This window comes from Vulpes lagopus, chromosome 4 (assembly GCF_018345385.1).
Source record: "Vulpes lagopus strain Blue_001 chromosome 4, ASM1834538v1, whole genome shotgun sequence".
In the NCBI taxonomy this organism is placed as follows: Eukaryota; Metazoa; Chordata; class Mammalia; order Carnivora; family Canidae; genus Vulpes; species Vulpes lagopus.
This window is the reverse complement of record NC_054827.1, coordinates 53,811,435-53,824,949: the sequence shown is the minus strand read 5'-3', so window position 1 is coordinate 53,824,949 and position 13,515 is coordinate 53,811,435. Positions and strand designations below refer to the sequence as shown.

Here is a 13,515-nt window from a genome sequence, read left to right as displayed (position 1 = left end):
GCAAGGAGCCTGACGTGGGACTCGATCCCGGGTCTCCAGGATCACACCCCGGGCTGAAAGTGGTGCTAAACCGCTGAGCCACCTGGGCTGCCCATGGGCCCTGTATTAAACACAACCACAACCTCCAAGGGGGCTAGACTGAGTTTTTCAAGGCATTTTTCTGGGCCTTTGAGTCCAAAGGCAAACAATTTTTTCTCTGTGCATTCATGAATAGAATGTGAATGTCAGGTCCTATTCCACTGAGAAGTAAGATGAACAAGAAACCAGACTAGGATCCTATGAGGTCTCCAGTCTTCAGAGAATCAAATTGCCACCCCCTCCCTGCTAAGCATTCTGTCGCTGTTGTTCCCAGCTGCACTCAGGGCCACCAGCCATAATTTATTATTCAGCGTCTGGTTTGAATAAAACACAGATTTATCTATAGTCTCTGAGGGTTCTAGGCAGGGGATGCAAACAGCAGCTTTCCTTAAGGAGGACTGGACGTGTTGGGACTCTTTTCTCTTTTGCATCCTCTGGTCGTGGTGATTTCTATAGATTCTCAGTGGAATATTCTCTCAGTCCTGATCTTTCCTAACTGGTCCAGTGAGACTGAGAGGGAAGAGTTCTGTCCTGAGTTCCCCTTTTTCTATCCCAGAAAGAAATAAAGCAGAACAAGTTTTAATTTTTTAAAAAAGATTTATTTATTTGAGAGAGAGAGAGAGAGAGAGAGTGCAGGGAGAGGGAGAGAGAAGCCCTAGCCAACTCCAAGCTGAGCATGGAGCCTGACATGGGGTCCGATCTTAAGACCCCAAGATCATGACCTGAACTGAAACCAAGAGTCAGAGGCTTAAGGAACTATGCCACTCTGGAGCCCCAACAATTTCATTTTATTTTAAAATTTATTACATATATATTATATATTATATGTATTATATATATTTATATATATAGGTTCCATGCCCAGCACAGACCCCAACATAGGGCTTGAACTCATGACCCTGAGATCGAGACCTGAACTGAAATCAAGAATTGGCCACTTAACCGACTGATCCACTCAGGCTCCCCCATTTAATTTTCTTTTTGGAAAAATTTTAACTAACTGAACATTTCTGGTTTGAGGTATGTTCCTGATCCCATGGTACATGGACCTCCACTATTGTATTTCCCACTGTGTAAAGAAATGAATTGTTCTTTTCCCTTCTGAGCCCTTGGAGATCGACAGTTTAGCTGTATTAACCTTTGAATGCTCAGCATCTCCTTCAGTGAGCAGCCCTCTCAATACACTTTCATTGAATGAATAAACACGCTCACCTTCTTACGGTGGCTTGTAGTTAGTTACACATGTATGTATTATTTCCTTTGGACCTCAGAACAGCCCTGTGAAGTGGATATTATGAGCATCACTGTTTTTCAGATGGGGAAACTGAGGCCAAACCAGAGTTGGTGACTTTCCAAGATCACCTAAGAGTGAGGACTTGAATCTAGATTTTTGACACCAAAGTCTAGGTTCTTACTATGTGCCACACTAACTCTAGACATTTCCCATCATCGGCTAAAAAAACAACCAAAAGGACACAAAGATATCAACATTGCCTTGCTGGGTCAGCACCCAGGGACCCTCAGCCTGTGTCCAGTCTCACAGTGGGAGTCTGTAGGAGAGTGATCATTTCAGAGCTAGAGACATAGCCCTCCAAATGCTTCTGAGGACCCTGTAGGAATCTGTTTAATGATTTTTACTCCTTGTTACTGACTGAGTAGCTTCACGGTGGTATCTTTGGGGCCCTGTGTCTGTCCTTAACAGCATGGTTGTGGTAGGAGAGAGAGATTAGAGCACTCATTGTTTGTTTCTCACAAAAAAAAAAAAAAAAAATCAAATAAAGGGTTAAGGTGTAGAGATCACCAAGGGGTGGACCAAAGCTGGAGGAATTAAAAGTGGCAGAGATATTTGGAAAGTTGTCATGTTCAAATCATGGCAAAATGATCATGCCAAGTGTCTCTGGTTTAGGTAGCTGGGGTTTGGTGGTGGTTTTTGGTGCCCCCTTGGTCTGGAGAAAGTACCAAGGATGGGATTGTCGACTGTGGCTTGGAGGTCAAATCTGACTCACCACTGCCTGTTTTTGTAGAGCCCACATGCTAAGGTGGCTTTTCACATGTTTAAATGGTTGAAAAAAAAATCAAAAGATATTTTATGATGTGTGAAAATGATATGAAATTGACATTTCTGTGTCTGTAAATAAAATTTTATTAGAGCTCAGCCACGCCTGTTCATGTACGTGTTGTTTTTTGGTGGCTCCTGTGCTTACAACAGAAGAGTTGAGGACTTGTGACAGGGACTGCATGTGGCCCAAGAGCTTAAAATATTGATTGTGTATGGCTCTTGACAGAAAGTTTGCTGGCCCCTGACCTAGTGCCCTACCTTGTTCAAAATCACCAGGGGGTTCAGCCCTGGAATACTAGATGTCTTTCTGATGTTGCCAGAAGGATCCATGGGAGCCAAAAACTTCAGGGCACCCTGGCCTCCCCTCCTTTGCCCTCCTTCCCCTCTCTCCCGCCCCACACCTCTCGGGATAATGAGCTGCTATGGATTGGGATAGGTTTTGCTTCTCTAAAAAAGCCAAACCCTCTGTGCACCTCCAGTCCAGTCCTGGGCCTTTTCACATCTGGCCTGCTCTGAATAGCCTCATTCTATACTCCTGGCCTCTCAGCCTTACATCCCTTCCCTTTAGAACGTTAACAACTATCATTTGCTGAGAGCTTACACTGTGTTTTAATCTTACTCATTTCTTACAGGGATCGATAATCCTAGGAGAGAGGTACTATTAATACTATTCCCATTTTACAGATACAGAAACTGAAGTTCAGAAAGGAACAACAACCTGCAAACACTAGGAAGTAGCAGAGCCCAGACCCAAACTGAAGTCATTGTGACTCCAGGAACTGTGTGGTGAGAAGGGAGGCCAGCTGCCTGAGGTAAGATTTTCCCAGCAGTGATCCACCTTGGAATTCTTTCCTTGGGTCAGGTTCTCTGCTGCTGCCACAATCGAACCCAACCCAAACCCAAGGTATCGTTGATTCTTTGTCTTTTCAACTGTTTGCAAAACCACTTTGCTCTTATTTTCTCCTGACAAAACTGAGAGAGGATAGAACATTTATAAGACACTTTTGCTAAAAAAGAAAATTCAGGAAATTTGCTAAAAAAAAAAAAAAATAGGGATCCCTGGGTGGCACAGCGGTTTGGCGCCTACCTTTGGCCCAGGGCACGATCCTGGAGACCCGGGATCGAATCCCACATCGGGCTCCCGGTGCATGGAGCCTGCTTCTCCTTCTGCCTATGTCTCTGCCTCTCTCTCTGTGTGACTATCACATATAAATAAAAATTAAAAAAAATAATAAGGAAAACCAAATGAGAGACAAATAAGAAACTATAAAAAATCCGGTCCCACCTCAGTGAGGCTGGTTGACCGGCAGGCTTTGCAGACATGGAACACCTGTGCTGTCTGGTAGTCTGAATTGTGAAGGCCCCACCAAGGAATGTTCCTCTAGAAAGCTCTTGGAAGACCTTCTGTTGCTTGTAGGGATCGCCCCCAAGGGCCAAGCAGGAGCTGTAAGTAGAGTGCTTCTCCCAGTGGAGCTTGGCCAAGCACTTGGCACTTTCACACCTTCCCTTTCCAGATCTTCTGCTCTGGCCTTCCACCCCACACCTCTTGTGCTGCCCCAGCCTGCCCCTTCTGGGCCACATCCCAGGCTCTAAAATGCTTCTGTCCTGCTTCCACCAATAGAAGTTTCTAACCACATAACATGTTACCTCCCCTCAAAGGACATGGAGATGAGCATTTTCCTCTGACTTTTGCCTCTGCTCTCCATGGCAACCTGTTCCTGATCTAGCAAAGGGATCCAGAGAGGTCCCCCAGCCTTCCAACACTAAGGACAGGCACCCTGGCTCGTTTATCCTTTCTCCTTCTCCTGCAAACCAAACTTTCTGGGCATGCAAGGAATTTCTGTTCCTCCCACCTCTCTCCTAAGGAGTCTACTTCTGTCCAGAGGGAAAAGGGAGACAGGAGTGAAATGGGGCTCTCAGTGTTTCTCTCTTTCAGTTCTGCCATGATTGCTCCCAATTTCCCCCTTCATTTCTGCTCCCCTCTCCCAATTGAAGACATGTCCTTGATTGAGTGTGTAGTTCCTTTTCCCTTATCCAATAGATGTTTGTGCCCTAGCAGCCCAGAGTAAAGAATGTGTAAGAGAAAAATACGAGAGAATTCCTGCTGAGTCCACTCCCAGAAAAGCAGGAACCACAGTGGAATTAGCAGACACTGAGGGGTTAGGAGGCAAAGATCGTGTGGTATTGTGGGACAGTTTTGTGCTTCTCATATCCCAGCTGTTAGGTTGGCCCTGGCTTCTACTCTAGTTTTCCTTCACTAGGACTCAACCAGGTTTTAGACACCTCGACCTGTACTGGGCCTTCCACACTGGAGACCCATGACAACTGAAGTGCCCCTGCTGCTCCATGTGGTGGATGAATGTCCAGAGTGACTTTGTGGGTAAAGGAACCCATCACACCATAACTTTCAAACCTCTCCCAGGGTATAGGGGTATCATGTAGGGTTTGCAAAGCAGATCCTTTAGGACTTCTGATTTCTGTCTAAGGCCAACCAATGTGAAGATAGAGTGTTCTGGCCCATTATGGAATTTAGGTGGGTTGTACAGAAAGAAAGAAAAAGAAGGAGAGAAGGAAAAGAAGGAAGGAAGGAAGGAAGGAAGGAAGGAAGGAAGGAAGGAAGCAAGGTGGGAGAACTGGAGGGAACTTTATCTGTTTGAAGGTAGGGCAACTACAGTATGGACATCACCATCCTCAAAACTCTTGTTAGCTCTTGGCTGCTTTTGGCTTTTGCAAACAACATAATATTTCTTCATAATGAGCACGGGGAGGGATTATATGGTTTGTTATCTTGGCATTGTTCATAAAAATCATATGGTGGCTCTGAATCAATTTTCTTTTTTTCTGTTTTTCAGTGGTAGGTATGCATGTATTGGGGAAAAGTATATTTCTTTATTCTTTAGGAGCTGGAATGATACTTCAGAATCTGGTTTATCTTATCCTAATAACCAAACCAGCCTTAAATGGTCAGAGAAATAAATGTCAGTTAGGAAAACTGTGGAAAATGTGTATTCTCATGAATATTTTCCCTTCTAGTTTGAATAAATCCTGTGCTGTTGGAACTATACAGAGATGTATGTGAGAGAGAGTGTGTGTGTGTATGCATGTAATTTTTTGCTGTTCACAGATGTAAGGGATTTTCTCAGAAAAATGTGCTTGAGAGTCCAGATGCTCAGCATTTAGTCTTTGTTACTTATCTTACATTTTCATTTGGCAGCCTTGATGCCTCAGTAGTCTTCTTTTCACATTTTCCTCAGTAATTCTGATTTTAAAAACACCAAATACAAGAAACCCCCCAATTCCTAACTTTCTGGTTCCAAGATATCTAGGAGTGGGGTGTGTTATTTTGTCTGTGTGCCCTTTGAGGCAATGCCGATGCCGTCATTCTGAAGAGTGACAGTGAAGTGTGATGTTTTCCTTCTCGAATGTTTACTTACCCTCCTCTTCCCCGCCCCGCCCCCCTGGGGGGCACCTAGCAAAGACAATGACAGAAACAGACGCCCTTGCATTGCCACAGACTTAGGAGCACATCAACATAGACATTCCTTTACTCTGGAATCTATTTTCTTTCTGTGGCTGCACACACCAGTCTTGCCCTCAGCCCTTGTCTCTTTTACCATTTGGAAAAATAAAGCATTCAGTTGACCATATACTTATCCCACTCACCACCCTGTAATTCATGTTTCTCTCCAGAGAGTGTCCTGCAATTGTTGGTCTTTACAAACTCCCCCACTGTTTTCCTCACCTTCTCTGGAAACTTCTGCAATCTGAATGCCACCTGTCACTCTAATAGTATACGTGGCCTCCATTCTTGAAACCTCTGTGGTATCTGATAATTCTGATCAGCCTTTCTTTCTGGAATCCCTTTTCCCTGTAGGTATTACCATTTCTTTCTTTCTTAAAGATTTTATTTATTTATTAATAAGAGACACAGAGAGAGAGAAAGAGAGACACAGGCAGAGGGAGAAGCAGGCTCCATGCAGGGAGCCCGATGTGGGACTCGATCCCGGGTCTCCAGGATCACACCCTGGGCTGAAGGCTGACGCTCAACTGCTGAGCCACTCAGGCGTCCCAGTATTCCCATTTCCTTTCTGCCTCTTGATTGCATACTATGCTTGTCACTAGCCCTCCTGTTTTTTCACTGTGGGTTAGTAGGGTGCCTTAAGTAGGGTGGCCATGTCATTTTTCATCCAGACCAAGATATGCTTGAGAAGTAAAGGATGCTGAGTGACAAGAGGCACAGACTGAAATCATCCTAGGCAAACAGAGATATCTGGCCATCCTCTCCTTCAGGCTCAGGGGAGGAGGATGCAGGGTGGAACACAGGGCACGAGATGAATCAGCATAGATCCAAAAGCTTTCACAAATCCATCTTAGTGTGGCTTAGCTACTTTTGCTTAGAATCTCATGTTAAAAAGTAAGCATCCTATTTGAGAAGGGTCCGGTTACCTGAGGAGAAGTATCAGAGCATGATTCAGGCAGAAAAGATGGATGAGGAGAGAAGTCTAAGTGGAGAAAGGCAGAACTGGTTGAACCAGTCGTGTGGTACTCTGGGTTCCAGTCACAGAGTCTGCTCTTACAGGTGAAGAGGAACATGGTGCTGAAACCTCTTCCAGGCTCTTCTCAGCCCAGGGTTACCCAAGATCAGTAGCACTGAGTGGCCAGCTGGGTAGGCGGCCATGACAATTTTGCACAAAATATTCCAGGAGCTGTTGATGTCAAAGATGTTGGACATGGAAAGAAATAGAGCAACTGCATTGAAAATGTAGAGAATGAGAAAGTAGCTGGTCGCTCTGATGGCCCCAAAGTGAGCCTCCATGCTGGGGTCCCTGCAGCCAGTGGCATTGCTTTCCATGTGTAGTGTGTGTCTCTTGAGAGAGATGATCAGCAGGGTGGCCGAAAGGATGAACGTGATCAGAGGAATGAAGATTCCCAGGTTATAGAGAAGAACCAGGTTGACCACATTGGTCTCAGAGAAGTACTTCTTCTCAGTGGTATTGGAGGAGCAGATAGGGATGGAACTATTTACGTACACATGGAAGATATCTGTAGAGAAAGGAAAGCTGAAGCATAAGGAGATGAACAGTGACAGTCCCAGAAGCCAAGGCATCAGCTCCGTGATTTTCCTCTTCATCATGAAGAACACATGGTGAGCCAAGTTTGTGATTCTCAGACAATAGAAGATGTTGAGCCAGGCAGCAAGCCAGAGGTTGAAATAGTTCAGGAAAATGACAGTGACTTTGAAGAGTATAAACACTGTGTTTTGGTTGTAAGTGACCCGGAACAGTAGACTGTAAATATTCTCCAGCATCATCCAGATCTGCAGTAAGAGCCTGGAAAAGCTGAGCATCAGCAGAATGCAGTCACTGACCGGGAGCCTTTTGCCTCTGGCCCACTTGGCCCCATGGATGATTGTGATGAAGCCATTCCCAACGATGCCAGTGAGGCACTCTATTCCGGGGACCACCAAGGTGAGGATGATTTTAAACCTGGACATGTCTCTATCCGTGGCATCTGTGCTCACTGTGGCTATTCTCTTTGTCCCTGACTTTCAGGTTTCCATGCCAAGGACCAGTACTTGCTCTGTTGCCTTCTGACCCTCACTCAATGTTATTGTAAATACTGCCCCCCACCCCCGTTAATGTTTATTTCATTTTTCTTCATTTGCTTGCCACACGACCACAAGTCAGAGGCTTGAAATGCAAATGATGAAAGGATCTTGTTACTGGCTCTCTCCATTTTTCATAAAGACCCATTTGCCTCTGGCTTGCAGGAGCCTCTTGGGAAAAAATTGAGAGAGGTTCCTACCACAGTATCTTTCTACCTTAACCTTAAACCCATACTCACCTGATGGACAAGAGTCCCAGGTTAGGGATTGTACTGTCTCCATACCTTTGTATTCATCTCACAAGACCTGTTGTTACCTGCTCAGTTGTCTTTAAAAATAGCTCCTTTGATCTGCCTTCTCCTGCTTCCTTTCTTTTCTCCCTTATTTGTGGAGAAATGTTTTTACCTTATGTTTATTAGCACGTTCATGAATAAAATTCCCATCAGCTTGTATCAGAACATTTTTTACTTAGAATCAAGTTTCCTCCACAAAGGTCAGCTATTACAATGTTCTCAAGCACAGAAGAGCCAACATTTGATGCCATTTGGGTTAATTAAGACAAGAGAAACTGCCTTGTGACAGTTTCATTATTTGTGTGTGTATCACCAGTTATAATTTACTGATATGCTTATCAGTGTTTGAACTCTGAAATAGGTAGAATTAGGCCAGGAAAGTGACAGTCTGAACACAGTGCTGAATTTGGGACATGTGACCAAACACTGTTAACTTGAAATTTAATTCCTTACTTCTTCATCCTGACTGTGAAACAGAGTGAACTCTGGCACTTTCAAACAATGTGTGGGTGCCGGAGACTCATTCCTGATCTAAGAATCTGAGTAAGTCAGAATCCGAGATAGGGCCCAGGCATGTTGTGTTTTTAAAAAGCTAAAAGTTCATATTGCTCATAGGCAGATGGAGAACCAAAATCTTAGCTAGAGACTAATGAGTCTTGGGCCAAATCTGACCTGTGGTTATATTTTATCTTGTACAGCCTAACCCTGGACAGCACTAGCCTACCAGTGCTTAATACTTTTTATTGGTCAACATTTAAATTTAGGAGATTGCATATATGCACAAAATTCCTGTCCTTGCAAAATGAGAAGATCGGGCAATATTGGGGCTGCATGGTCAATTGGTTGATGTGGAACAGTGGCTGTGCATTTAAAACAGAGTATGTGTGCACTTTGCAGTTTGTTACAGTATCTACCAACTCCTAGTGTTTTCTTTACCCTGAGGCTTCGTGCTGGTGTGATGGCCTTGTTATAACTTAAAAAAAAAAAAATTTATTTGAGAGAGAGAAGGAGAGCGAGAGAGCATGTGTGAGTGAGAGGGAGCGGCAGAGGGAGAGAGAGAGAGAGAGAATCTCAAGCAGATTCCCCTCTGAGTGCAGAGCCCAAAGCAGGGCTCAATCTCACGACCCTGAGGATGAGGATCTGAGTGGAAATCAAGAGTCAGACACTTCACTGACCAAGCCACCCCAGCACCCCTGCCTTGTTATAACCTTTATATTAGAAGTGCAGAGATGATGAAAATGCATTTACCCACTCCCAAATTAATTTTAATCAAATTAAAGTCAGAGATTTATTTTTATTATAAAATTGCCTTCTATTATTAAATCATATTGGTGCAAAAATAGCACCAGAAAAGGCAATATATTGAAAAATTATGAAAACATTGTTTAGAGAAATTAAAGCTCATGTCAACACAAAGACTTGTACAAGAGTGTTCATAGCAGCTTTACTCACAATGGCCAGAAACAAGAAACAATAAGATTACTTGACATGTTCTACACATCCGGCGAGAACCAATTTCAGTTACTTCTACAAATAAAGAGTGATATTGGGATGCCAGAGTGGTTCATTTGGCTAAGCGTTGGACTATTGATTTCAGCTCAAGTCATAATCTCAGGGTTGTGAGATCAAGCCCAGCATTGGCCTCTGTGCTCAGTGGGGAGTCTGCTTGGGATTCTCTCCTTCTCTCTTCTTCTGCCCCTACCCTAGCTCTTGTTCTCTCTATATATAATAAAGAAATAAATCTTAAAAAAATAATAGAGTGTAGTGTTTATCCTCAGTTTTCACTAATTCCAGTGCACCAAACTCATCTATTTGTGTGTTTTGTTTCAATTTACATAAGTTCGTGATACATATCTCCCTAAATTCCTTGCACATAATTGATTTCTGCTGTTCTGGTACCTTCTTCTATTGGATTTCGTTCACGTTTTTCTCTGATCTTAATAGGACAGAGCAGTGGGGGCTGGTGAACAGGTGCCATATTAATAGGGATGTGGGGCCAATTCATTTTTTAGTCTGTAAATCATTTCTCATTTGGAGAGCTAGAATGGAATCTCCTTTATTTTAGGGAAACTCTCATGGGAGAACCAAAGACCAAAGGTTTCATATATTTGGCTGTTGGGTTCAAAAGGTTTGGTACAGGTGTTGGATAGGTCCGTTTTGGAAGAATATGTGATAAGGGGAACCATTTCCTCTCACTTCTCTCTCAAGCACTGCCATGTAGACTAGGAAGGTTTCCTAGTTGGGGAGGGATGAGAAGTGCAGGGAAGAGTTGGAGAAGGTGAGTATCTCTGTGAAAGGGATCCCATATCCTGCCTTGCATAGGGCATACCACAGGGCTGCATGGGGTAGCAGAGGCAGAGGGGCTGCAGGATTGCTCCTGAGTCTCCCAAAGTACACTTGAGACAGCCGCTAAGCCTTCCTTGGGTTCACACAAAGGGTTTAGAAATTTGTTGAGGGGGTAGGGTTAGTGAATTCCAAAGGGGTGTAGTGGTTAGCCAGGAGGCTTTGCAAGCTTGGGTTTGGATGAAGCCGATGCAAGAGGAATGGCCATGGAAGAGGCTCCCCACCCCTCACCTCTCACGAAGTCTATTTGATGCCCACAGAACATAGATGTCACCTCCTGGAAGACAGGAAGGAGAAATCCTGAGAAAATCTTGTAATCAGAGTGTTTAAACCTAGTATGACTGAGAAAACACTGAAGTATGATTGGTTTATAAAGTGGTGTGAACTCACTGAGCAGGATAAACACAACCAAGATTCTTTCCTTAAATCATAGTTTCCAGCTCTGTACTGCTGACACTCCTTTCCCATCCTGAAGTGACATCTTGGGCAGATTTCATCTTTTCTAGTCTTTTTTGGTTACTAATATTTAATCCAGTTTGGTTTCATGTGTGGGTTAAACCTTTACCATCTTCCTTTTCCCCAAGCACAGTTTGAGTTGAGACCCTATCTGCTTGGGTCGGAGGGGGACCTGATGGGTCTGGGACACCTATCTCTTCTTCCAGGGTGCTGCTGTGGGAGAAGCAACAGATTTTTTTTAAAAAATCTCTTTATTTTACTGGCTGCTGCAGTAAATGTGTCCTCTTGTGGTTGCTGCTGCTGCCCTGACACCTTCGGGCCATATGTGGCTCTGGAGGCCAGGCATCAAGTACTGGCTGTCTCCTGAGGAGCACGTGGGAGCTCTAGAGGGCTCTGCAGCAGTACTGGAGTCAGTTCTTACAAGTTCCAGTCACCCTTCCCTCCTGTTTTGTTGAGTCTAGGCATAGATGGCGGGCTGCCACTAGTTACAGTAGAGCTGGCATCGTCACTTCTTGGTAAGGTTGGCGAGTCAGTATTTAGCCCTTGTTGTTGGCTGCTTGCTTTAGATCTATCCTTCTCAACCTGGTGCATATACCAGAATTGCCTGCATTCACATTGCAGGGCTTTAAAAAACATCTGTACCCACGTCCCTTCCTCAAAGAGCCCCAGTATTGTTCTGGAGAAAAGCTAAGCAATGGCATGTCCAAAGCTCCCCATTGCAATTGCAGTGGCAGCAGGGCAAGGGGTGCTTACCCACCTGGTTTATGGTATGGGCTCCAGGGCCAATTCTGGGACAATAGGAACCCTGCCACTCAATGTCCTCATTGGAAGTGACTGAATGACTTCCTGGACAAGACTGAGGACATGTTCTTCCACCAGGTGGAGGGGGTCAGATCCAGGGGCTGAATTACAGGGAACAGTTATAATGTTTTACAAAACTGAGTTTTTGCCTTGTGAGAGTCACTTCTACTGGATGGTGTTAGAAAAGCAAATATTTCTCACATCTCTATGACAAGGAGGAAAAGGAACATAGATGTAGAGAGTCATAGGTTTCCAGTTTATAAACTAGACCTCTCCTATGTGCTTATTTGGCAAAGGATGTAATGTATGAAAACAGCCGTTATGAAACCAACCAGAAATTTCACCAAAGAAGACATAGACATGGCCAACAAGCACATGAGGAAATGCTCCGCATCACTGGCCATCAGGGAAATACAACTCAAAACCACAATGAGATCCCACCTCACACCAGTGAGAATGGTGAACACTAACAAGACAGGAAACCACAAATGTTGGAGAGGATGTGGAGAAAGGGGAACCCTCCTGCACTGTTGGTGGGAATGTGAACTGGTGCAGCCACTCTGGAAAACTGTGTGGAGGCTCCTCAAAGAGTTAAAAATAGACCTGCCCTAGGACCCAGCAATTGCACTGCTGAGATTTACCCCAAAGATACAGATACAGTGAAACGTTGGGACACCCACACCCCAGTGTTTCTAGCAGCAATGTCCACAATAGCCAAACTGTGGAAGGAGCCTCGGTGTCCTTTGACAAATGAATGGATGAAGAAGATGTGGTCTATGTATACAATGGAATATTCCTCAGCCATCAGAAAGGACAAATACCCACCATTTCGATGCAGATGGAACTGGAGGGTATTATGCTGAGTGAAGTAAGTCAATTGGAGATGGACAATCATCATATGGTTTAACTCATATGGGGAATATAAAAATAGTGAAAAGGATTATAAGGGAACAGAGGGAAAATGAGTGGGAAAAATTAGGATGACTAAACATGAGAGACTTCTAACTCTGGGAAACAAACAAAGGGTAGTGGAAGGGGAGGCAGGCAAGGGGATGGGATGACTGGGTGACGGGCAGTGAGGAGGGCACTTGATGGGATGAGCACTGGGTGTTTTATGTTGGCAAATCAAACTTCAATAAGAAAAAAAAAAAGAGAGAAAAAACAGAAACCAATCACCATAAGAACAAAGACCAGGGATGTGGGAGACATGTGACCAAATCCTAATGAACTGCAAAGAGAACAGAAAAGTCAACAAGATTTGTTTGGATTGTTAATAGAATAAGCAGTTCTGTATTAAAGTGAAAAATCCACCCAGGACATGACATTCTTCACATATTGCAAGTTGTAAAAAAGTGTCTATTGAATGTGGTGGAAATGTGGGTCCTGAAACAAGATAGAAGCACGTGCAAATATAAGTGTAACCAGAGACACTGTTGCTCAATGCACTAGAAATGTGGCAAGGAAATTAAAAGGAAAATTGTGTGAAGGAAGTCTTAAACATTGTGACATTTGCTTTTGCAGCTGATGAGGGTACATATTTAGTAATACTTAGATGTAATAATTAGCTCTATTTATTCGCTGTGGGTTTGAGAATTTTTATACGACTGAAAATATTTTAGACAGTGTGCCCATGACAGGCACAACACAAGGAAGTAATTAAGAAATTCATTTTTGTAACAGAGGAAACTTTCAAACAATTTCATGTGGATGATGTTCCTGGGATAGATGGGGTGCTAATATTGGACTTGCAGTAAAATTTAAGTTCCCTTTGGCAAGTCATGCAAGGACACAACTTCACCTCTACTCATTTGCACTTTTCAGCAGGAACTGCTTTCTTCTGGAAGTTATAAATGGACCCATCATGGACACAGCTTACCACC

General features: G+C 43.8%; 2 protein-coding genes across 2 annotated transcripts in view; one reads left to right on the top strand and one right to left on the bottom strand.

Moving 5' to 3' along the window:
• LOC121488759 (olfactory receptor 6V1-like) overlaps positions 1-13,515 on the top strand; it is a 263,041-nt gene that overhangs the window by 37,854 nt on the left and 211,672 nt on the right. The window contains exon 4 of the mRNA XM_041751069.1: positions 2,822-2,949. The gene's annotated coding sequence lies outside the window, so the exon portion shown is untranslated. The remainder of the gene's footprint in view (positions 1-2,821; positions 2,950-13,515) is intronic.
• Positions 6,711-7,794, bottom strand: TAS2R40 (taste 2 receptor member 40). The gene has a single exon (XM_041751223.1). It carries the CDS (start codon positions 7,629-7,631, stop codon positions 6,711-6,713), a length of 921 nt encoding a protein of 306 aa, XP_041607157.1. The 5' UTR covers positions 7,632-7,794.